The sequence below is a fragment of the Leuresthes tenuis genome, unplaced genomic scaffold (assembly GCF_036924035.1).
Source record: "Leuresthes tenuis unplaced genomic scaffold, fLeuTen1.0.hap1 SCAF_1, whole genome shotgun sequence".
In the NCBI taxonomy this organism is placed as follows: domain Eukaryota; kingdom Metazoa; phylum Chordata; class Actinopteri; order Atheriniformes; family Atherinopsidae; genus Leuresthes; species Leuresthes tenuis.
Genome location: NW_027325355.1, coordinates 7,378,961 through 7,398,328, shown reverse-complemented (window position 1 = coordinate 7,398,328; position 19,368 = coordinate 7,378,961). Strand labels below are relative to the sequence as shown.

At 41.1% G+C, this 19,368-nt stretch overlaps 1 protein-coding gene and 1 pseudogene across 2 annotated transcripts in view; both read left to right on the top strand.

Moving 5' to 3' along the window:
- LOC140291582 (NLR family CARD domain-containing protein 3-like) overlaps positions 1-1,391 on the top strand; it is a 531,700-nt gene extending 530,309 nt beyond the window's left edge. For both annotated transcript variants that reach the window (XM_072379427.1, XM_072379428.1), the window contains one exon: positions 20-1,391. In XM_072379427.1, the coding sequence (XP_072235528.1) occupies positions 20-570 (551 nt within the window). In that variant the 3' untranslated portion in view covers positions 571-1,391. The remainder of the gene's footprint in view (positions 1-19) is intronic.
- Positions 1,392-14,087: 12,696 nt separating this feature from the next.
- Positions 14,088-19,063, top strand: LOC140296445 (uncharacterized; annotated as a pseudogene).
- The last annotated feature ends 305 nt before the right edge of the window (positions 19,064-19,368 follow it).

The window sequence follows — 19,368 nt, the reverse complement described above, 5'->3', positions numbered from 1 at the left end:
TGTTTGTTCTCTCCATCAGATTCCTGTCAACTCACAATCGACACAAACACAGTGAACAGAAAACTGAAACTGTCTGACAACAACAGGAAGGTGACATGTGTGGAGGAGTTTCAGTCATATCCTGATCATCCAGACAGATTTGATGGCTGGTGTCATCAGCTGCTATATAGAAATGTTCTGACTGGTCGCTGTTACTGGGAGGTCAAGTGGAGAGGAAGAGTTTTTATATCAGTGAGTTACAGAGGAATCAGCAGGAGAGGAGGAGACTGTTTGTTTGGATGGAATGATCTGTCCTGGAGTCTGAGGTGCTCTGATGGAGGTTACTCTGTCTGTCACAATAACAGAGGAACATGTATCTCCTCCTCCTCCTCCTCCTCCTCCTCCTCCTCCTCCTCTGTCTCTAACAGAGCAGCAGTGTATGTGGACCGTCCTGCTGGCACTCTGTCCTTCTACAGAGTCTCCTCTGACACACTGATCCACCTCCACACCTTCAACACCACATTCACTGAAGAACCTCTGCATCCTGGATTTGGAGTCTGGTTACCTGGTTCCTCAGTGTCTCTGTGTTGAGTATAAAGAGTTTCCTCCTGTCAGAGAATCACTGTTGAACAGATCGTTCAGTCCGTACATGTCTGTCTCTTTCACTCAGAAGCACCTTTTCAGATTCATGGATTCAGTCAGTTTCTGTTTGAAACTCTTCTAAATGATTCCTTGGAAACTTCTTCCTCTTCCAGTCCTTTAAAGATGGAAGCTGCCATTCTTCCAGGATGTTGTTTTTCTGTGTTTTTCCAGTCAAAGCTTCACACTGAATATCAGTATGTTGTGTTTCTCTGCAGCTCACTTCAACTGAGACCATTCAGTTCATGTCAACTGCAGTTAGTTTGCTGCACATGTGACAAACTGTGATATCAGAGAGGAATCACTGAGCTGCAATCAGCCAAGATGAATTTCCAACCTGCTGTCAGATCTTCACTGATTCTGCTCCAATGTTTAGGGACTCTAGTTTAAACTGATAGAATTACTCAGTTCTGTCAGAGACATTCGAGTTCTGTTAGAAACTTTCTTCCTGGTTAACTCTTCATAGGTGTGATGACTCTGTGATGACACCAGCAGAGAGTTTGACCAAAGCCTGTCTCATACATCTTACTAAGACCTAATTGGGTCAAACTGTTAGAAAAAAAGGCAAATGTGTCTTTCTTTTCAAATGTGTTTTAGTTTGTGTTGCAAAAGCTTTAAAAAAACATGGATCATACAAAGAAAGCAGCAGAACTGAGTGTTTGTGTTAATATGGTGTTATCTACTCTAAATATTGTTTTCCTTCTATCTGTTCTGTTTCCTGTCTGTCTTCTCTGCTAATTATTCACAATAATAAAGCTGAACTTCAACCTAAATGCAGCCGTGCTTCCTTAAAGCGTAAATGATTCAATGAATCTGATGCTGATGTTTCACAGAGATGTTACTACACTGTTGTTGGTTTGATTGTTGAAGATTTGGATCATATATTGATATCTGACTGGACTTATTTACCCCATTAAATGTGTGAATCTTCCACCTCTCCGTTACAACAAAACTTGTTTCTGCAGAGAGTTTTATTCTGAAATAACTGAGTCATGCTTTTCCATCAGGATGCATCACAGACCAGACTTCCTGGAAGCTGAAAAACAGCTGGAAGGTCGCGCACGTGTGATGATCCAGACACATTTGATCACTTATTTAATCACTGATGTTATTTAGATATTTAAGAGTTGACAATATTCTTGGTTTTCTTGCTGTAAACATTCAACACATTAGTTTTTAAGAGGTTCAAAGCAAAATGCTGCAAAGGTGAAAATCTTTCTCTCACAGCGGTTGTGTTTTTCTGAGCGGTCTGATGTCTGTCCCGCGACCAACTGGACTGGAAACATCACTAAAACAATGAAGCTGCTGTTTTAGCAACCTCATGAAGTCGAGTTTCGTCCTGCTGTGAAAAACAGCAGCTGAGAGCTCAGTTCAGGCATGAGGAGGGAAAACTGGGCAGAAACCTTCAAGCACACCAGACTGAGAGCTGAAAGCACCCAACCACAGAGCCACAGCCAGGACCAGGACCCACAACCAGAACCAGGTACCATAGCTTTGGCAGAACTAACAATCAGCCACTTTAAATATGTTTTAAGCTGTTAAAATATTTTCATTTTACACTGATTAGGGTCAAATGTGGAACTAACAAATACAAAGAGTCTTTAAGATCAGATTACAGTTTAAGTACAGACGGTTCACACTTTGTTGTCCTCTGGTGGGACCATAAAGATGTGAAATGACAGCTGATCATCCTGCTGATTTAGCTGCTGCTCTGATGCCACATGTTAACATCTGTCTGTTTGTCTCCAGGTGAACCATGACGAAGCGTACTCTGACCGTCTTTGTCCTGCTGAACGTCTTCATGCTGCTCAGGATTCCTGCAGGTGAGACACATCAAACATCTTCATCATTTAGAGTTTCAGCTGCTTTCACACAGAAAAACTCTAAACTGCCTCACAGAGGAGACAGAGACCTGCCTGATGCAGCCAGGAGCTCCATATTCACCTCACAGACGCCTCTTATTTAATGTTGTAAAAGGAGTTTTACTGCCGATCTGTCATGTGTTCATGTTAGCTGCACCAAATAGAGAAATTTCACTCACTTTAAAAAAAACAGTATCACACATACAGATACATTAATACTAACAGGTTAAAAAAAAAAGTAACATAAAATCCCCAAAATGCAAACATCTACACTGCTATATCTTTCTAGAAGTTTTAAGTGGAGAGTGAAACCTACTTTGAAGCGGACTCAGGTTCAGGTTGCTTCTTTCTGACCAGCAGCTGCAGCAGTTTCACCTCTGAAATCAATCTAAAGCAGTGTTTGTGCATGGAGTTTGTATTTTCTGTCAGTTTTGAACTGACGAAGGTGAAATGAAGCTGATTGGAAACGTTTAGTTCATGATCATTTTTAATGAGGTATAAACACAGCTTGACTGAATGCATGGACTTGATCTTTATCTGAGTGCATTTTAGATCAGACAGTTATTGCTCATTTAGATACAACTTATTAATCAGAGGTTCATAAAACCATTCTTATCATCCAAGCTCTGCTTAAGCCACATTATTAACTGATGTCATTCATCATAAAGTTAATTCACTTCACATTCAGCATCCTCCAGATGAAAATAATCTCTTCTTAAAGTGGTGCAGAGATGGTGGTTCGGTTGCACCTGGGACAGATTGTGCATTTGCAGGCACCGGCTGACCAGTCTGCCTTCTTCCCCTCAGCCTGCTTGGACTCAATACCAGACGGCTGCTTTGTCTCTGTTCTGATTCATGACTTTGTCTCTGGCTGTTTTGATGTGTTTGTTTTGGTCCTACTCGTTATCAGTTTATTGTGTCTGATTATCTGTTTTGGTTCATAGTTTTGTGGCCTTATTTTTCCCCATAAGACTGATGCTCACTCAGGTGAAAGCCACAGACTGTGCAATGATTTCTGCACCAGACACGGGCAGAAACACCATATATACAAATGCATTTGGATAGTTCCAGACATGTGTAGTTATAGATATGTTTGGAAGCACACAGCAACACTCCCACATCAGCCAGCACAACAGAAACTGATGGAAAGTGGCGTCCTAAAACAGATGCCAGCTATAAAATGTCACGGACCACAGGACACAGATGCAGGGTCGACTTCAAGGCAAGAGTGTTTATTAACAAAAAACAGGTCGAGGATCTCCAAAACAAGGGGCTGTGAAAATCCTAAGCACTCTCCTCAATAGCTATATATGAGGATGGTGCAGCTATGAAAAGGATCAAATCAAAACTCTCCACTCCAGGAGGAAAACAGAACAGGCTATGAACGATTACAAAATAAACTTTTACGCTCTGCTAATGAGGCGGACTTAAACAAAAAACGCTCACCTGATAAATAGGGCACAATCACTATAGCACATAAAACTCTGCACGAAGGGAGGCACTATCAAACTTAACGATTAACTCTAGGCTGACCTTTAACGGCGGCGCAAAGCTCTCTAAAGACAAAACACAAAATCACTCCAATAGCGGAGGAACTATGAAACTTAAACCAAATAACGAACGCAAAGCTCCTCTAAGGGAGGTGTCTATGAAACAATTAACAAGAACAAAAAACACTCCTTAACGGAGGAACAAAACAGGCTACGAAAACTTACCGTGAACTAAACTAAAGCTACGGAATAAATTACAAATGAAGATAGCTCTGAAGGAAAATCGCTCAACTGCAGGCTCAAGGATACAAGACTGTGGGACAAGGGCGCTAGAGTGAGGAACGTGACGAGTTACAACACACTGGCACAAGACAAGGGAGACGCAGACTATTAGAGCACAAGAGGAGCCAAGGAGAACAGCTGGAAACACTTTGGAATCAGGGAAGACAATCAGACGCAGACACAGGAGGAAACGAGGTACCTGAAACGAGAGGAGCAGTTAGTATTTCAAAATAAAACAGGAAATGACATGAATCAAAACTAAAACGTGACATAAAAGAGGGAAAAAAGACTGAACTCAACCTTGAACAAGTCTAAGTTTGAACGTGCACAACACTGCTCAGAGTATTTAGTATTCAGGAGTATTTTAGAGCAAAAATCAGCATTTAGATACATGTCATTAAACTTGTTTAATAAGGGTTGTATCGCATCGCATTAAAAGGCAAAAGAGCGGGAATTAGTTTCAGTACAAACTCCTGATCCAGCCTCATTTCTTTCTGACTGTCCTGTCATCTTTAAAGTGATCCTGATCAATAGTTTTCCAGCTTTCTGGATGTCTTTCAGAGTTTTTCTTTGGACAATTTCTGCTTTTTCTCTCTTCAGTCCAGTCCTTGTACCTGAGCATTTTCAGAGGAATGTGTTTTTTCTTTGTTAAGCCACTTAACTCTGACCTATGAATCATTCAAGCAGAAAAAAGGTTCCTAACTCAAGGAATGAACCAGTTTTGTGTCGACGCATAACAGACAACTTAGCAAATAAGCCACTTTAAATTGGATCTTTAGGCACTTTGTTGCTCGCAGCCTGTCACAAAGACACATCATTTGTTCCCATTTCTTTAGTTGCATGTATGAAAAACACCAAAGATAACACAGTTTGACAGACAGAAAATAGTATTTTTACAGCAACAAGGTGATTCCCAAAGAGCTATGAGCTTAAAACTTGGCATATCTCAGCATGGTGTGCAGTGTGTCCTTAAAACATTTGAGGAAACTGGACAAGTGGAGGACAGAAGAAGAAGTGTCAGGCCTAAAAAACTATCTACAGCAGATGAACAGTATCTGAAAGTGATGTCCTTAAGAAAGAGGAAAAAATCCAGCAAAGACCTGACAGGACCTGAGAGATGCATCTGGACCTTCAGCTGATCCATCTACTGTTGGCCCAAGCCTCATCAGAAATGGTCTCCATGGAAGGGTGGCTGTCAAGAAGCCGTTCTTAAGGAAGGGAAACAGGGAGAAAAGGCTGAGCTATGCCAAATGATACAAGAAGTGGACTGAAAATCAGTGGCAACAGGTCTTATAGAGGCATGAATCCTCCCCAGAGCCTGGACCTCAACATCATTGAAGCAGTGTGGGATCATCTGACAGAGAACGGAACAAAAGGCAGCCGACATCCAAAGAAGAGCTTTGGGATGTCCTTCAAGAAGCCTGGAGAACTATTCCTGAAGACTACTTAAAGAAATGACAGAATCCTGGCAAAACATTAAGGAATGAGGTGTGTTTTAAGACTTTTGATCACAGTACTTTATATAATCTGCATATTCCAAAAAGTTGAGAACTTTTCCTGTTCTAAAAGCACAAACTTTCTGCTTTACTGAAGAAAGGGATGATATGTATCTGTTCAAGCTGCTCTGTATTTAGTCTAACCTACAACTGGTCCCAACAGGACGATCATCTTCAGCATCAGTGCTCAGTGACAGCTTTAGAACTATGTGTAGAAACCTGATTTGTATTTAGACTGTTTCTGTCCAGTCGAGCTCTCTGAGCTGACAACAAAAATAAACTCTTCTGAACCATCAACTTGTATTTTAGACCCAATTACACCAGACTGTTCGAGGAGGTTTTCCCCTAAATCCACACCTCCACATTGGATTTGATCAGTCCACCACAGAGTTTTAAGGTTGCTGGAATTAAACCTTTACTTGAAACTTTCCTTTTACTCTGGAAGCAGAAATTCCCCTTAAACTTCTCTGAGCCATAATTGGTGGCAGCAGAGGCCTTGGAGGGAGTCCATTCCCTCTGAGTGCAGCCCACAGAGGGAGTGGGAGAGGTTCCTGAGTCTGTAAACTTCCTCTTGCTGTGTTGAGCTGCAGAGGCCTGGGGATGATTCTGCATCTTCTGGCCTGTTGGCGGCTTCCTCAGAACTTTCCTCTTTGCCACTTTGAAAGGGAAATATGTAGAAACCCTCAGACTCATTCTCCAGAATCTCTTCATCTACTCTGTCACCCCACAGAAGTGCAGGAGAGGATATTTTGGTTTGACTCAAAAGGGACTTTTTAAGTAAGTGTTGTTTTTCAGGCGGTTTGTCTTTCAGGCTTTTATAAACTACAGTGATGTCATGTCCTTTGATGACATGTTTCCATTGTGATGTCATGCAGAACTGGGAGGTCATAATGAGTGATGACATCACTTCTTGTGATGTCAGCAGCGATGGTGCTCTGTTCTCAGTCACCAGTCATCACGTGTGCTGTTCTGCTCTCTTTTTCAGCTTTATGATCTTAACTGTAAATAATATGCAGCACATGTTCATAGAGCCCAGGCAATGGTGGGAAACATGGATTGTATGAATGCTGTGTGAAATGTAAATGAAAACAGAAGCAGTGACCTGCAGATCCTTTATATATATGTGATAACTGAATCTGAATGTATCAGTGTCCAGGTCAGTAATAATGTATTTATTGTATGTTACGGTGCTCACAGCTGCTTTCTGCACGCCTCACCTGGAAGTATCTTTGAAGCTGCTTTGTATGTTGTCTACACTGACTGTGAAGCAAAAGTAACACAACAGCCACATCTTCAGGCTGTTCTCAGTGTTTCCAGCACAATCATTCAGCTGTTTTCATGCATCAACATAATACAGTAATAACAGTGTAGTTATGGTTGTTTCTATTCAGAGCTTACAAGCAGAATGGGATTATTTCTACGTGTCAACATACAGTGTATAACATCATTTCTAGTGAAAATCTGACTTTGAAAGATGTTAAAATGACAGAATCAGCATGTAAATGATAAAGTGTCTTCCTGTGGATGTTCTCAGATATGTACAGTATGAACACTGTGATCCTTTCCCACATGTCCCAGTATGTTTGATTGTGTTCCAAGTGAGGGTCAGACTGGAGAAAGTGTCATGAAGCTGTCACCCTTAAACAATCAATAAAAGCTCTGAATACAAAAGCATTTCAGTGTCATCTCTATAAGTAATGATGAAAGAAGCAAAAGCTTCAGCTGCACCTCCTGAGCTCTACTTTCCATATTGTCTACAGTGACTGTGAATCAAAAGCAGCACAACAGCCACATCTTCAGCTTGTTGTTGAAAAGCTGTTCTGACAACATTCACAGCCCAATAAGCAGCACAGTGACAGCAGTGTAGTTGTGTTTGTGGGTCAGAGGAAATCTCAAGTTCCAGCCATGTGATCCAGAACAACCCATGTGAGTGAAGGACAGACTGCAGCACTGATAAAAATGTCAGTTTGAGATGAATTCACAGGCATCAGTGTGTCAGTGGAACTGAAGGTGAACTGTTTGAGAGCTGAACACTGACAGGACTTTGTTTGCATGATGGAAACATGATGAAGAACAACATGACAAACTAAATCCATCATGTCAGAAGACAGAGTGGGAAAAGAATGAAAGTCAGCAGAAATTCAGCTCCATTATTGAATGAAGTCAAACACATTGAAGAGTTGGATCAGAGTTGAGGAGCTGTGTGGATTTGTACTTGTGCATTTTCATCCCAGCTCTTAAACAACAGATAACAGTGTGTGTTACTAAATTCACCACCAAGCTGAATGTGTTTGTGGGAACATGAATGTTTTTTAGTCTTTCTGCATCATGTGACCCCGATTTTAATCATCTGCTGTCAGATTCAAATCAAGACCATGAAACCACACAGCAGCTTCAGCTGAGCTGTCAGTCAGCAGCAGCGGTCTTATCTGTGGGCCGCAGGGGCTGATGGGAGCTCTGAGGAGCTGTTAGAAAGCACGTGGCCCTGGTCTGATCTCACAGCTCGTCCTTGTTTGGCCTCAGCTGCATCAGAGCGCCACTTCTCCCCAGGTTCACCAGAGGAAACACCACTGCACAAAATGCTTTTCCTCCCAGCTGCTGCTCTGTGCTGTCTGTGTTCAGGTGAGTGTTTCCAGCCAATCAGGAGCCAGCAAACTCCACCTGGAACACACACTGTCACACTGACCTTCATCTGTCTGTCTGTGTCTCTAGAGCACTGGTTGCCATGGCAGCACAGCTGATCCAGGACCAGTTAACACTGACCAGGAGAGTTGGTCAAAGTGTCTCCTTCAGCTGTGGAACTGACCAGTGTGATGAAAACTGGATATACTGGTACCAGAAGAAAGAAGCAGAAACATTCACAGTGATTCTGGATATTAATAAAGATAGTGGTGATGTTTATAAAGGTTATGGTCATCCTCAGAAAGATGATTTCTCAGCTGTGAATAAACAGAACGGCTGTGAGAGAGCAGTAAACCACAGCCCAGGTTCACATATTTCACCTCCATCTCAGACAGAGTCACAAACATACTGAGCTGAGGGAGTTTCTTCCTCTCTGCTGTCTTTATTTATTTAAACTTTTATTCAACTTTTTCTTCTTATTAAGAGAAGTTTTCTGAGGGTTCAAAGATAAAAACTGTGAACATTTCAAAGATTTGTTCTGGAAAATGATCCAAATGAAACTTCAATTCACCATAAATAAGAGCAAGACATTTTAAAGACATTAATTTAATACTGAATGTTTTCATTCAAATGTCCAGATAAATATGAATCTGCTGCTTTGAGCTGCTGCTGGAATAAAGTCCATTCCTCCTTTAAAAGGTTTAATGAGCTCTTCGTGAAAACACTTCCAGCAGCACTTGTTGTTTCACAGCTTTCAGCAGATTTCACCACATCATTTCACTTTATTCCATTTTAAAAGACAGATCTTGGACTGATCTCAGGTCAGGATTTTTTCCTTCTAGCAGCAGCTTATCAGGACGCTGATTTTGTTGGACAGATGTTCATCAGTTTCCTGTGGATGTTTCTGCTTCCCAGAGGATGAATCCAGAGTGCACTGAGACTGAGACAGGAGCAGGAAAACTTCCTAAATTCATGTGAAGTCTTTGTAGCACATTACAGCTCAGAAACAGAACACATGCACAGTGAGGGCATGATGCTCAACACGTTTCTCAAAGCATTTACACAAGGACATTCATTATGTGCTGATAGTGATATGATTTCCTTCCCCTGACACTGAAATAACAATCATCTTTAAGGGATTTCATGTCACTTTTAGATCCATCAGCTCCACAGTTTTATATCTCTACATGTTAAGTATAAGGCAGCTTTCACAGCGAGCTATGTGGCAAATATCTGGGAAACAACTGAGACTAACAGCCTGAAACATCCAGTTTCTACAAAGATAGCTCATATACACAGTTCTGTTGGAATGTTTCTGTACAGTCATCATGGACATTCATGTCATTTCCATTTAGTCATTTAGCAGATGCTTTGATCCAAAGTGACTCACAGGTGAGGAAACAACATCCCAGTGCAGTCAGGCCTACCTCTCATTTCCCTGTATTTGTGTCCATCCTCCAGACTCCTGTGGATCCTTTTTACCTCACGCTAAAAAAGCCAATATCACAGACGGAGAAAAGTTAGATCATGAGAGAGAAAAAAACTCTTGAAACTTTCTGTGAACAAATCAAGGCGGTCAATAAATAAGTCTACACCTCATTACAGTGGTTAATATTTCTGCCTGAATAAGTTTTGTTTGCATCTGTGTGGTTGTGGACATATTTGATCTAAGGGAACTTCAGATTGAAACCTCGCCAGTGAAGAACTGAATGTAGCACAACGTGTTGGTGTAAAAGACCACTCTGATGCTTAGAAGTCCATACTCCCACCAACTAGTTTAAAGCTGAATAATCCTTTCAGATGAGAGATGAAACGTCTTCAAGAACCAAGAAGAAGTTGCCCTTATTCAGGCTCTTACCCACAAAGTGTCACCGTGAGGAGCCCCCTTTCCAATCAGTAAACCTTCTTCTAAAAAAGTAGCCCTGAACAGCTGCCTCCAGCTCCTCTGAGGGACACACCTGCTGAACTGGTCATTGACATTAGAATAAAAAGGCTGCAGACAGACCAAAACTCCTGCTTTGGAGATGAACCCTCTGTGTAATGCTTCTCACAGTTCATGAAAGAATATTATAAAATAACAATGATTTTAAGCATCTGTAATTATACTGGGGCAGCTGCTTATCTGAAGTGTTGCATATGTCACTGTGATCTATGTTATTAATGTCCAAAGACATGTGAGCTGTGTTTAGATTTAGCCAAAAGCTGAAGTGGAGAAGAAGATCTTGGAATAAAGAAAGAGGAAAGGATGATGCACAGTTTTTACAGTAATGAATGACACACAGTGGTTCTAACGGCGCCCTGGAGCTGTTCACATCTGGTCTTAATGTGATCAGAAAAGTGAACTAAGTACATCTGTGAACCATGACATCCAGCTGCTCTTTTCTCCACTGTGGAAACCTCTCGGCCAAACTCGATAGTTCTTGTGATGAGAGATTTCAACTCGTGTAACCTCTCCCAGGAACTGACGAGCTCCAAACAGCTGCTGACATGCGCCATGCAGGACAGCAACACACTGGACCACTTCTACTCCACCATAAAACCCTCATACCGCTCCATCCCCCACGCTGCCCTTGGACACTCCGACCACTGCATCATACAGATGGTCCCCACATACAGGCAGCAACTGAGAAGGGCCAAACCATCCAGGACTACAGTAAGGAAGTGGACTCCAGAGGCAAGGGACATGCTTCAGGACTGCATGGAGTCTACTGACTGGGAGTCACTGAGGGGCCCTGAGGATGACAACGGCAGCTTTTCTGACACTGTATGTTCCTGCATCAGCTTCTGTGAGCAGGTCTGCCTCCCAACCAAAACCATCACAAGGCACAATAACCAAAAGCCCTGGTTCTCCAAGCAGCTCAGAGAGCTCAGGCGCCGGAAAGAGCAGGCGTACAGAGAGGGTGACATGGACACATTCAGGCTGGCCAGACTGGGCCTCAAGAAGGCCATCAAAAATGCTAAAGAGGACTATAGAGCCAGACTGGAGAGTGATTCAGGCACCAACGACCCTGCAGTTGTTGGAGCCCCCTCTGAACCATCAGACACTACAAAGGTAGAAGCCCTGTGGTCGCCCCCTCCCCCGGACTAGCTGACGATCTCAACACCTTCTTCACCAGGTTTGAGAGACCCCCTGCTGCTTTATTGTCCCCCATAGTTTTTAACGTATTCTGTGTGTAAATTCTCCCAGAAAGGTAGCATCATATGATATGGCAGGTTGTGTGTATTTTTCTGTCACTTTACTCAAAGAAAGTTAATGCCTTAGCATGCATGAGGTGTTCTTATTGTACCCCAACTCCTTGGAACACAGTAAACACCTCACCTATGAATACATTAAGAAACTGTGAAAAATACAGTTCTTGATCAGCAAACCTAATGCATCTGATATATGTTAGATTAAGCATTACCTTAATAGCACATATCAAATCAAACACGGGGGAAATCTTCCTCTTCCTAACTGGCTCCATCCTCTTACCTATCCTTCTCTCCTCACTCTCCCTAATCTCAAAACTATCTCTCTCTCACTTAACTCCCCAAACTATCTCCAAACTATATTGACGCTATCAAAACTCTAGTATCCTGAACCTGAACTGACCGCAACTCTCCATAAAAAAACCACATCTTAAATGGAGATTGAGGGGTTTATCAATACTCGGGCATATAAATCTGACAAAATCTGAAGCACTTCCGGAAGCAGGTTGGGACGGGTAGTGAGATTGCGTACGTCATCATTTTCGGCTCCTCCCCTAAATGAAGTAAACCGTCTCCTCCATTACTCCAAACACGCTTCGAAGCCTCAGCACATTTCAGAACATCACTACAGGAAGCTGCATGCAGGTGAGTCCAGAAAAGAATACATGTAGCGGTCAAACATTTGCAGAAATGTCTTCAAAGTGCTCTGTGTCATTGGTTTGATTCCTGCACCTGGACACGGGCAGTCAGAACATGTACTAAAGAGTAAAAAAGTTAAAATAACCAGGCTGCTATTCACAGTTAGCATGTCCTCCTAATGCTAATGCTAATGCTCTGCTAACCGTTGTACTTAAAGCAGAAAGCAGAAACACAACATCAACTATAGATTTCAATAAGCCGGCCAGATGGACAAATAAAATGGAGCTTTATCCTTCTACCTGTGTGTTAAACATACTTCTGGACCCTTTTCTTCCGATTTTCTCACCTTGTTGGACAGTTTTTGACCATCTTGTCACAATTACCACTAATACTGCAGTTTTCTAAACTTCTTTCTGTAGTTTTGCTGAAATCTTTTGTCATTTAAAAAATTTGATAAAAATGTGGAGAAAGAACATGTGATATGATGTGTTTAATGTACACACTATGCCATAGTTCATGATTATATTTTTAAATGGGATTTAATTGTGTTCAATATAAATGCTTCAATTACATTAAGAGTTTATGTTGTTTGAAGAGGAGTCATAGCATTATAATTATAAGATTTGTCAGTGATCCAGGAAAGTATCACAGGAGCAGTAGAAATATACAGTTCAGTATCAGTGTCTGATTTCTCAGATTTACACTCAGAAGCCCATTAAAAGACAGTCTGACTGTCCTCTTCAAAAGTGTCTCATGAAAGCTTCATTATTCAGTTTCCTTTACATATCCAATATTTTCTTTTATCCACGTATCAAAAAGGACTGACCGCATGATAAAAAGGTTGTACATGTCTTTACTCATAAAGTCCACCTGCCAACATCTGGAGTTAAAATGGAGCTAAAATGATCTTTATTACGAGGATCTGTGCAACTTTTAGGAGCTGATAGTCTGATCTGACCACAACACAAGATCACTTTTTACTCTTTAACTGGACACATAGGTTTACCAGCTAAGATCATTTCATAATCAAATAAAGGAGACTGTAGGTTATTTGTGCTGAAAAACCAAATAACCTGGTTGTTTTAAGGGTCTGAGAGTTTCCTTCATCTCAAATTTTAGGTTTCACTAAAGCAGTTTTCAGGAATGAATCACTGGACGAACACTCCTTTATATTTAAATGACGGCCTCAGAATGGTCCACTTCATGTTGTTCTTCAGAGTGTCTCAGATCAGTCAGACAGCTCCTGCTGACATGCTGTTCGCCGCACAGAACTAGATCATTCCCCCACTGAAACATCACATCTTCTCAGTTTCAAGCCTCAGTCCAGACTGAAGCTTCCTGAGAGCTGAACCACGCTTCAGAGTGTAACTGTGACAAATCTGAGATTACTCTGTTACTTTTCTGGATCCATGACAGCTTCTGGAAATGAGAACAAATTTAGAACTAGAGAAAATCTGAACTTCAGGCTTTGGGATGATATTGGGACCCTTTCCTCAAACAATATCTTTGTCTTAATGTAGTAAAATGATTTAAGTTGATCATGTTACACTGACTCAGATGAGATTCATGGGATATTGCACACAGTGAGATTCGTTCTACAGAGTATATTATTAAATTTTTTTCTGAATTTGATCAAAAAGCTCCAAATATTTTGAACTGTGACCTTAGTGGGTCTTTAAAGAACCATTTAAAATTTTTCAGGGGTTTAAATAAAAACCACGGTAATAAGTTTAATGAAATGTGACTAGATGGTTAAAAACTGTCCAGAAAGGTTATCAAGAGAAGAAGAAAAGTGGGTGTGATTTAACGTGTTGCACGCCACAGCTGGATCTTATTGTTTGTACTGACAGTTGCAGACAGAGTCCATCAGTCGGAGGACCTGGACCAGAATGGAGCAGCAGAACCAGGATCCAAACCCCTCCACCAAGAACAGAGCCAGCTCATCGTCTGGTTCCACCGGGCTACAGGTCAGTGTGGAGGACATTAAAGACACGAGGACGAGTGTCAAGGCTCCTTGTATCATCCGCTTGTTCTGCTTTTATTTCAAGTGTGGAAAAAGTGTTTCTTGGTTTCATCTCCTCTCTCTGGTACAGATTTTGCTTAGACTGAAAATGTGCTGCAGGCTGATTGATCTGCTGGAAGAAACTCAGTGGCTAGATTGTTGTGGTGGGACATTTTCTGTCAGTCTTCAGATTTGAGAGGTTCAGGAGCTAATCTTCATTATTTGTGTTTAAAGTCTCTGGATTACATGAATTAAACCTGGTGGTGGTAATACTTCTGGGTCTTTAATGGTTAGATGACAGGTTTGTACCTCTACCTCAGGATAAAGAGTTGTTTTAGAGAGAAACGAAGGTTAAGCTAAAACTGTGTTTCCCTGATAATTGTTGAGCTCAGTGGCTGCAGACCTCTGGGTTGTAAGTTGGAACAAATGGTTAGTGTCAAGAATGTCATGTATTACCACCACTGTTACTTTTATTCATTTAAACCACTGGTCATCAACCTTTTTCAGTCCAACCTCTACATGGTTTTTAACTGAACAACTTGGACAAGACTGTGCTTCATTCTATCATTTAGAAATATTGTAGCACAAGTTCCTTTTCAGAATTTCATCATGACAAAAAATAATTAGTGAAAAAGCAAGAGTTTACTGTTTAAAAACCTGATCGTGTGCAGAACACATCAGAGCACAGTGCTGACAGCTGAGGGCACTTATAAACACACTCTCAGCATTCATGTTTGATCTGAGATATTGAGACCTGTGGCTCGGTCTATACACGTCCAGTTAGAATTAGTTGGTTAGCTTAGAGAAATATTTTGTGTGAACTTCAAAAGGATCTAAGTCTTTATTCTTCTCTGTCATTGCAGAAACATATAGCCCAAGAGGGATCCAGATGTCACTCCTGTAAGCACTGTGGGAAAGTTTTCAAAAGATCATCACATCTGAGGTATCATCAGAGGCTTCACATTGGAAAGAAACCATATAGCTGTTGTCAGTGTGGAGCAGCTTTCACTCAATCATCTAGTCTAAAGACGCATCAACGTATTCACACAGGAGAGAAAGCATACAGCTGTGGTCAGTGTGGAGCAGCTTTCACTACATCTTCCGATCTTAAGAAACACCAACGTATTCACACAGGAGAGAAACCATTTAGCTGTGGTCAGTGTGGAGCAGCTTTCACTACATCTTCCAATCTTAAGCAACACCAACGTGTTCACACAGGAGAGAAACCATACAGCTGTGATCAGTGTGGAGCAGCATTCACTCAATCATCTAGTCTAAAGACGCATCAACGTATTCACACAGGAGAGAAACCATACAGCTGTGGTCAGTGTGGAGCAGCTTTCACTACATCTTCCGGTCTTAAGCAACACCAACATATTCACACAGGAGAGAAACCATACAGCTGTAGTCAGTGTGGAGCAACTTTCACTACATCTTTCAATCTTAAGCAACACCAACGTGTTCACACAGGAGAGAAACCATACAGCTGTGATCAGTGTGGAGCAGCTTTCACTACATCTTCCGATCTTAAGAAACACCAACGTATTCACACAGGAGAGAAACCATACAGCTGTGATCAGTGTGGAGCAGCTTTCACTACATCTTCCGATCTTAAGAAACACCAACGTATTCACACAAGAGAGAAAGCATACAGGTGTGCTCAATGTGGAGCAGCTTTCACTACATCTTCCGATCTTAAGAAACACCAACGTATTCACACAGGAGAGAAACCATACAGCTGTGGTCAGTGTGGAGCAGCTTTCACTACATCTTCCGATCTTAAGAAACACCAACGTATTCACACAGGAGAGAAACCATACAGCTGTGGTCAGTGTGGAGCAGCTTTCACTCAATCTTCCAATCTTAAGCAACACCAACGTATTCACACAGGAGAGAAACCATACAGCTGTGATCAGTGTGGAGCAGCTTTCACTACATCTTCCGGTCTTAAGCAACACCAACATATTCACACAGGAGAGAAACCATACAGCTGTGGTCAGTGTGGAGCAACTTTCACTACATCTTTCAATCTTAAGCAACACCAACGTGTTCACACAGGAGAGAAACCATACAGCTGTGGTCAGTGTGGAGCAGCTTTCTCTCAATCATCTAGTCTAAAGACACATCAATGTATTCACACAGGAGATAAAGCATACAGCTGTGGTCAGTGTGGAGCAGCTTTCACTACATCTTCCAATCTTAAGCAACACCAACGTGTTCACACAGGAGAGAAACCATACAGCTGTGGTCAGTGTGGAGCAGCTTTCACTCAATCATCCAGTCTAAAGACACATCAACGTATTCACACAGGAGAGAAACCTTACAGCAGTGGTCAGTGTGGGACAGCTTTCACTGCATTGTTTAGTCTAAAGACACCAACGTATTCACACAGGAGAGAAAACTTATAGCTGTGGTCTGTGTGGAGCAGCTTTCACTCAATCATCTACTCTAAAGATACATCAACGTATTCACACAGGAGAGAAACCATACAGCTGTGGTCAGTGTGGAGCAGCTTTTGCTCGATTATCTAGTCTAAAGACACACCAACGTACTCACACTGCGGATAAATTATTGGTTTAAATCAACAATATATTTTACGGCAGATAAGAAAACATTCACCTGGGAGCAGCAACAGGAACTACCAATCAGAAGAATTTCCCTTGTTTACATTAAAAATCTTCTTTGTGGATTACCACCTTCTCTTGTCAGGACTTTTGTTCTGAATGTTTTGTGGGTAGCACATGTTTGTAGAATCATTGAAAGTGCTTTATAATTTGTTGGGATTGTTTTAACTGTGGACAGATCTCCCACCGTTCAAGATAAATATGACATCAGTTGTGAGTTAATAGACAGAACAATATAAGTGCCTTGAGGTGACATTGTTTTAATTCAGCACTATATGAATAAAACTGAATTGAATTAAATATGCAATCTGTTTGAAAGTAGATACATGTTTTATTCTATTATACTGAACATGTATGTTTTGTATAAAGTTAAAATTCACAAAGTAGCTGTGCACCAGTTGTGGGTATGTTTGTAAACATACAACATCTTTAGAAGCAATATATCATTTCAGTTTGATGTAAAGTCTATCTTTACACTTGTTCGTATTTCATTGTTCTACATTTTATTAAAGGTCAGATGTCAACATTTCTCATGCTTTTCATGTTCTTGCTACAGAGATATTTAAAAAAAATTGTGTTTGGTTCTAATCTTTGTGCTAATCTTTCCCAAAGAATTTTTAACGCAGTCTGAAAAAGGTTTGGAGTGGTTCCCTGTACTTTCCAGACAGCTGTTTGATTGTCATGACTAAAGCTGAAAGTTCCAACACTAAAAGGGCACGAGGCTCAACTTCAAGCTGTGAAACTATGTCAAATGTCTCTTGTGTTGGTGTCAAGAAAATTCTCTCAAAATGAGGCTCAGAGTCGCTGGAGACAATTAATACCAAACATTTATTCTCACAGCAAGGAGTCTGCATGACATATCAAGAAGCTGACACAGATTTGTCTGAGTTAAAAAAAAAAACAATGATACTATCGTTATTTAGTTTCCAGTTCGTTTATTCTGTACATTTCTGTATATAACAGTGCTGAGCCTGAGTGAGATGGAGATTTCAATTTCCCAGAGGCAACCTCCCAAAGGGATCAATAAAGTCATCCATCCATCCTACAAGATCACTGCCCACACAAGGTTATGTGACATTCAGTCAAACAAGGATTAGACAAAAGTTGAAGTAAGATAGATAAGAGGACTCTCAGCACAGTGTCTCTTGACCCTGCAGCATCTCATGGTACTTTCTTTTTGTCATAGTATAACTTCATATTTTTTAACATTTCCTTACTGTTTATAATAGAAAAGAGGGTGTAAATTCACAGTAGATTCATATATACACATGCATTTTTTTTGTATATCCTCTACATCATTGTTTTAACAGTTTGTTATGTTGTCCTCTGTTTGATTTTGGCTCTCAGTCTCCATGTTGCTGATCCTGGATCTGCTGAGATGTCCCAGGTCATTGTTGGCTTTGATCCTCATACATTTATTTTTGTCCTGAGAAAGAAGAAGTTCCAAAAAGAGAAACAGGGACTGCTTTTGAATTTGACACAGCCTATATCATGTCAACGTTCATTTGGGTCTGCCGTTTTTCATTTAGTTTCAGACTTGTTATTGGATTCAAATGTTGATGAGTTTCTGTGACAGATACAGTGGGGAGAACAAGTATTTGATACGCTGCGGATTTAGCTGGTTTTCACACTTGCAATGCATGTAGAATCTGTCATTTTTATAATAGGTGCGCTTCAAGTGTGAGTGACGGAATCTAAAAATAAAATCCAGAAAATCGCACTGAATTTGCATTCTCCCCACTGTAGGCTCCAGTCCCCCTGAAACCATGTAAAACAAATGGAAGGATGGATAGTTTGTGGGACATTTATTCATTCATTCATTCCACTTTGGTATTGAAATCTTTTTGTTCCATTCAATGTAAAGTTATCCTGAGGATAACAGGCAGGATTTGAACCAGCTGTTGCACCACTGGCAAGTTATGGTCTCTGTGAAACTCACCAAGCCACCTTCCCACTTGAAGATGTTTTCGGAGTGCTTTTTAATTTGTATTTTTAGTGTTGGAGCTGAAACTTCACTGAGTCATAGGTTTTGATCCCAGAACATCTGACGTTTAAAACATTCACCAAACAGTCTGAGCTATTCCACTGAACCCTTTGCTCTGACTGTTGCACAGGCAGCAGTTTCATAATGAATCAGTCGGGGTGTTTGAAGGAATGTTTCCATGACATCGAACTCAGAGCCGTCTCCATTAACCTCAACAGTAAATATCATCTTCCCCCGTCCACACTACCTCTGTGAAGAATGTTTGCTGCAATTCTTCATTCACCATCCTGTCTCCTGTGCTACTAAGAACAGCAAATGAATACGTAAAGTAAGTAAAAAGATCTGGTTTGTGTCCAATGAGTGTGATCCTGACCGCATCAAAACCAGTCAAACGTCTGCTTAGTTCAGGTTAAATTGAAGGTTTAGCCAGTGGTGTTATTTATTTAGTCATTTACAAATCCTCTGAAAAGTAGATCATACACCAAATGAAGTTTGATTTATTCAAGCCTGCTCTAAAGTACAGAGCGATGTCCCCTCCCAAACCCAACCCTGTCCCTGGT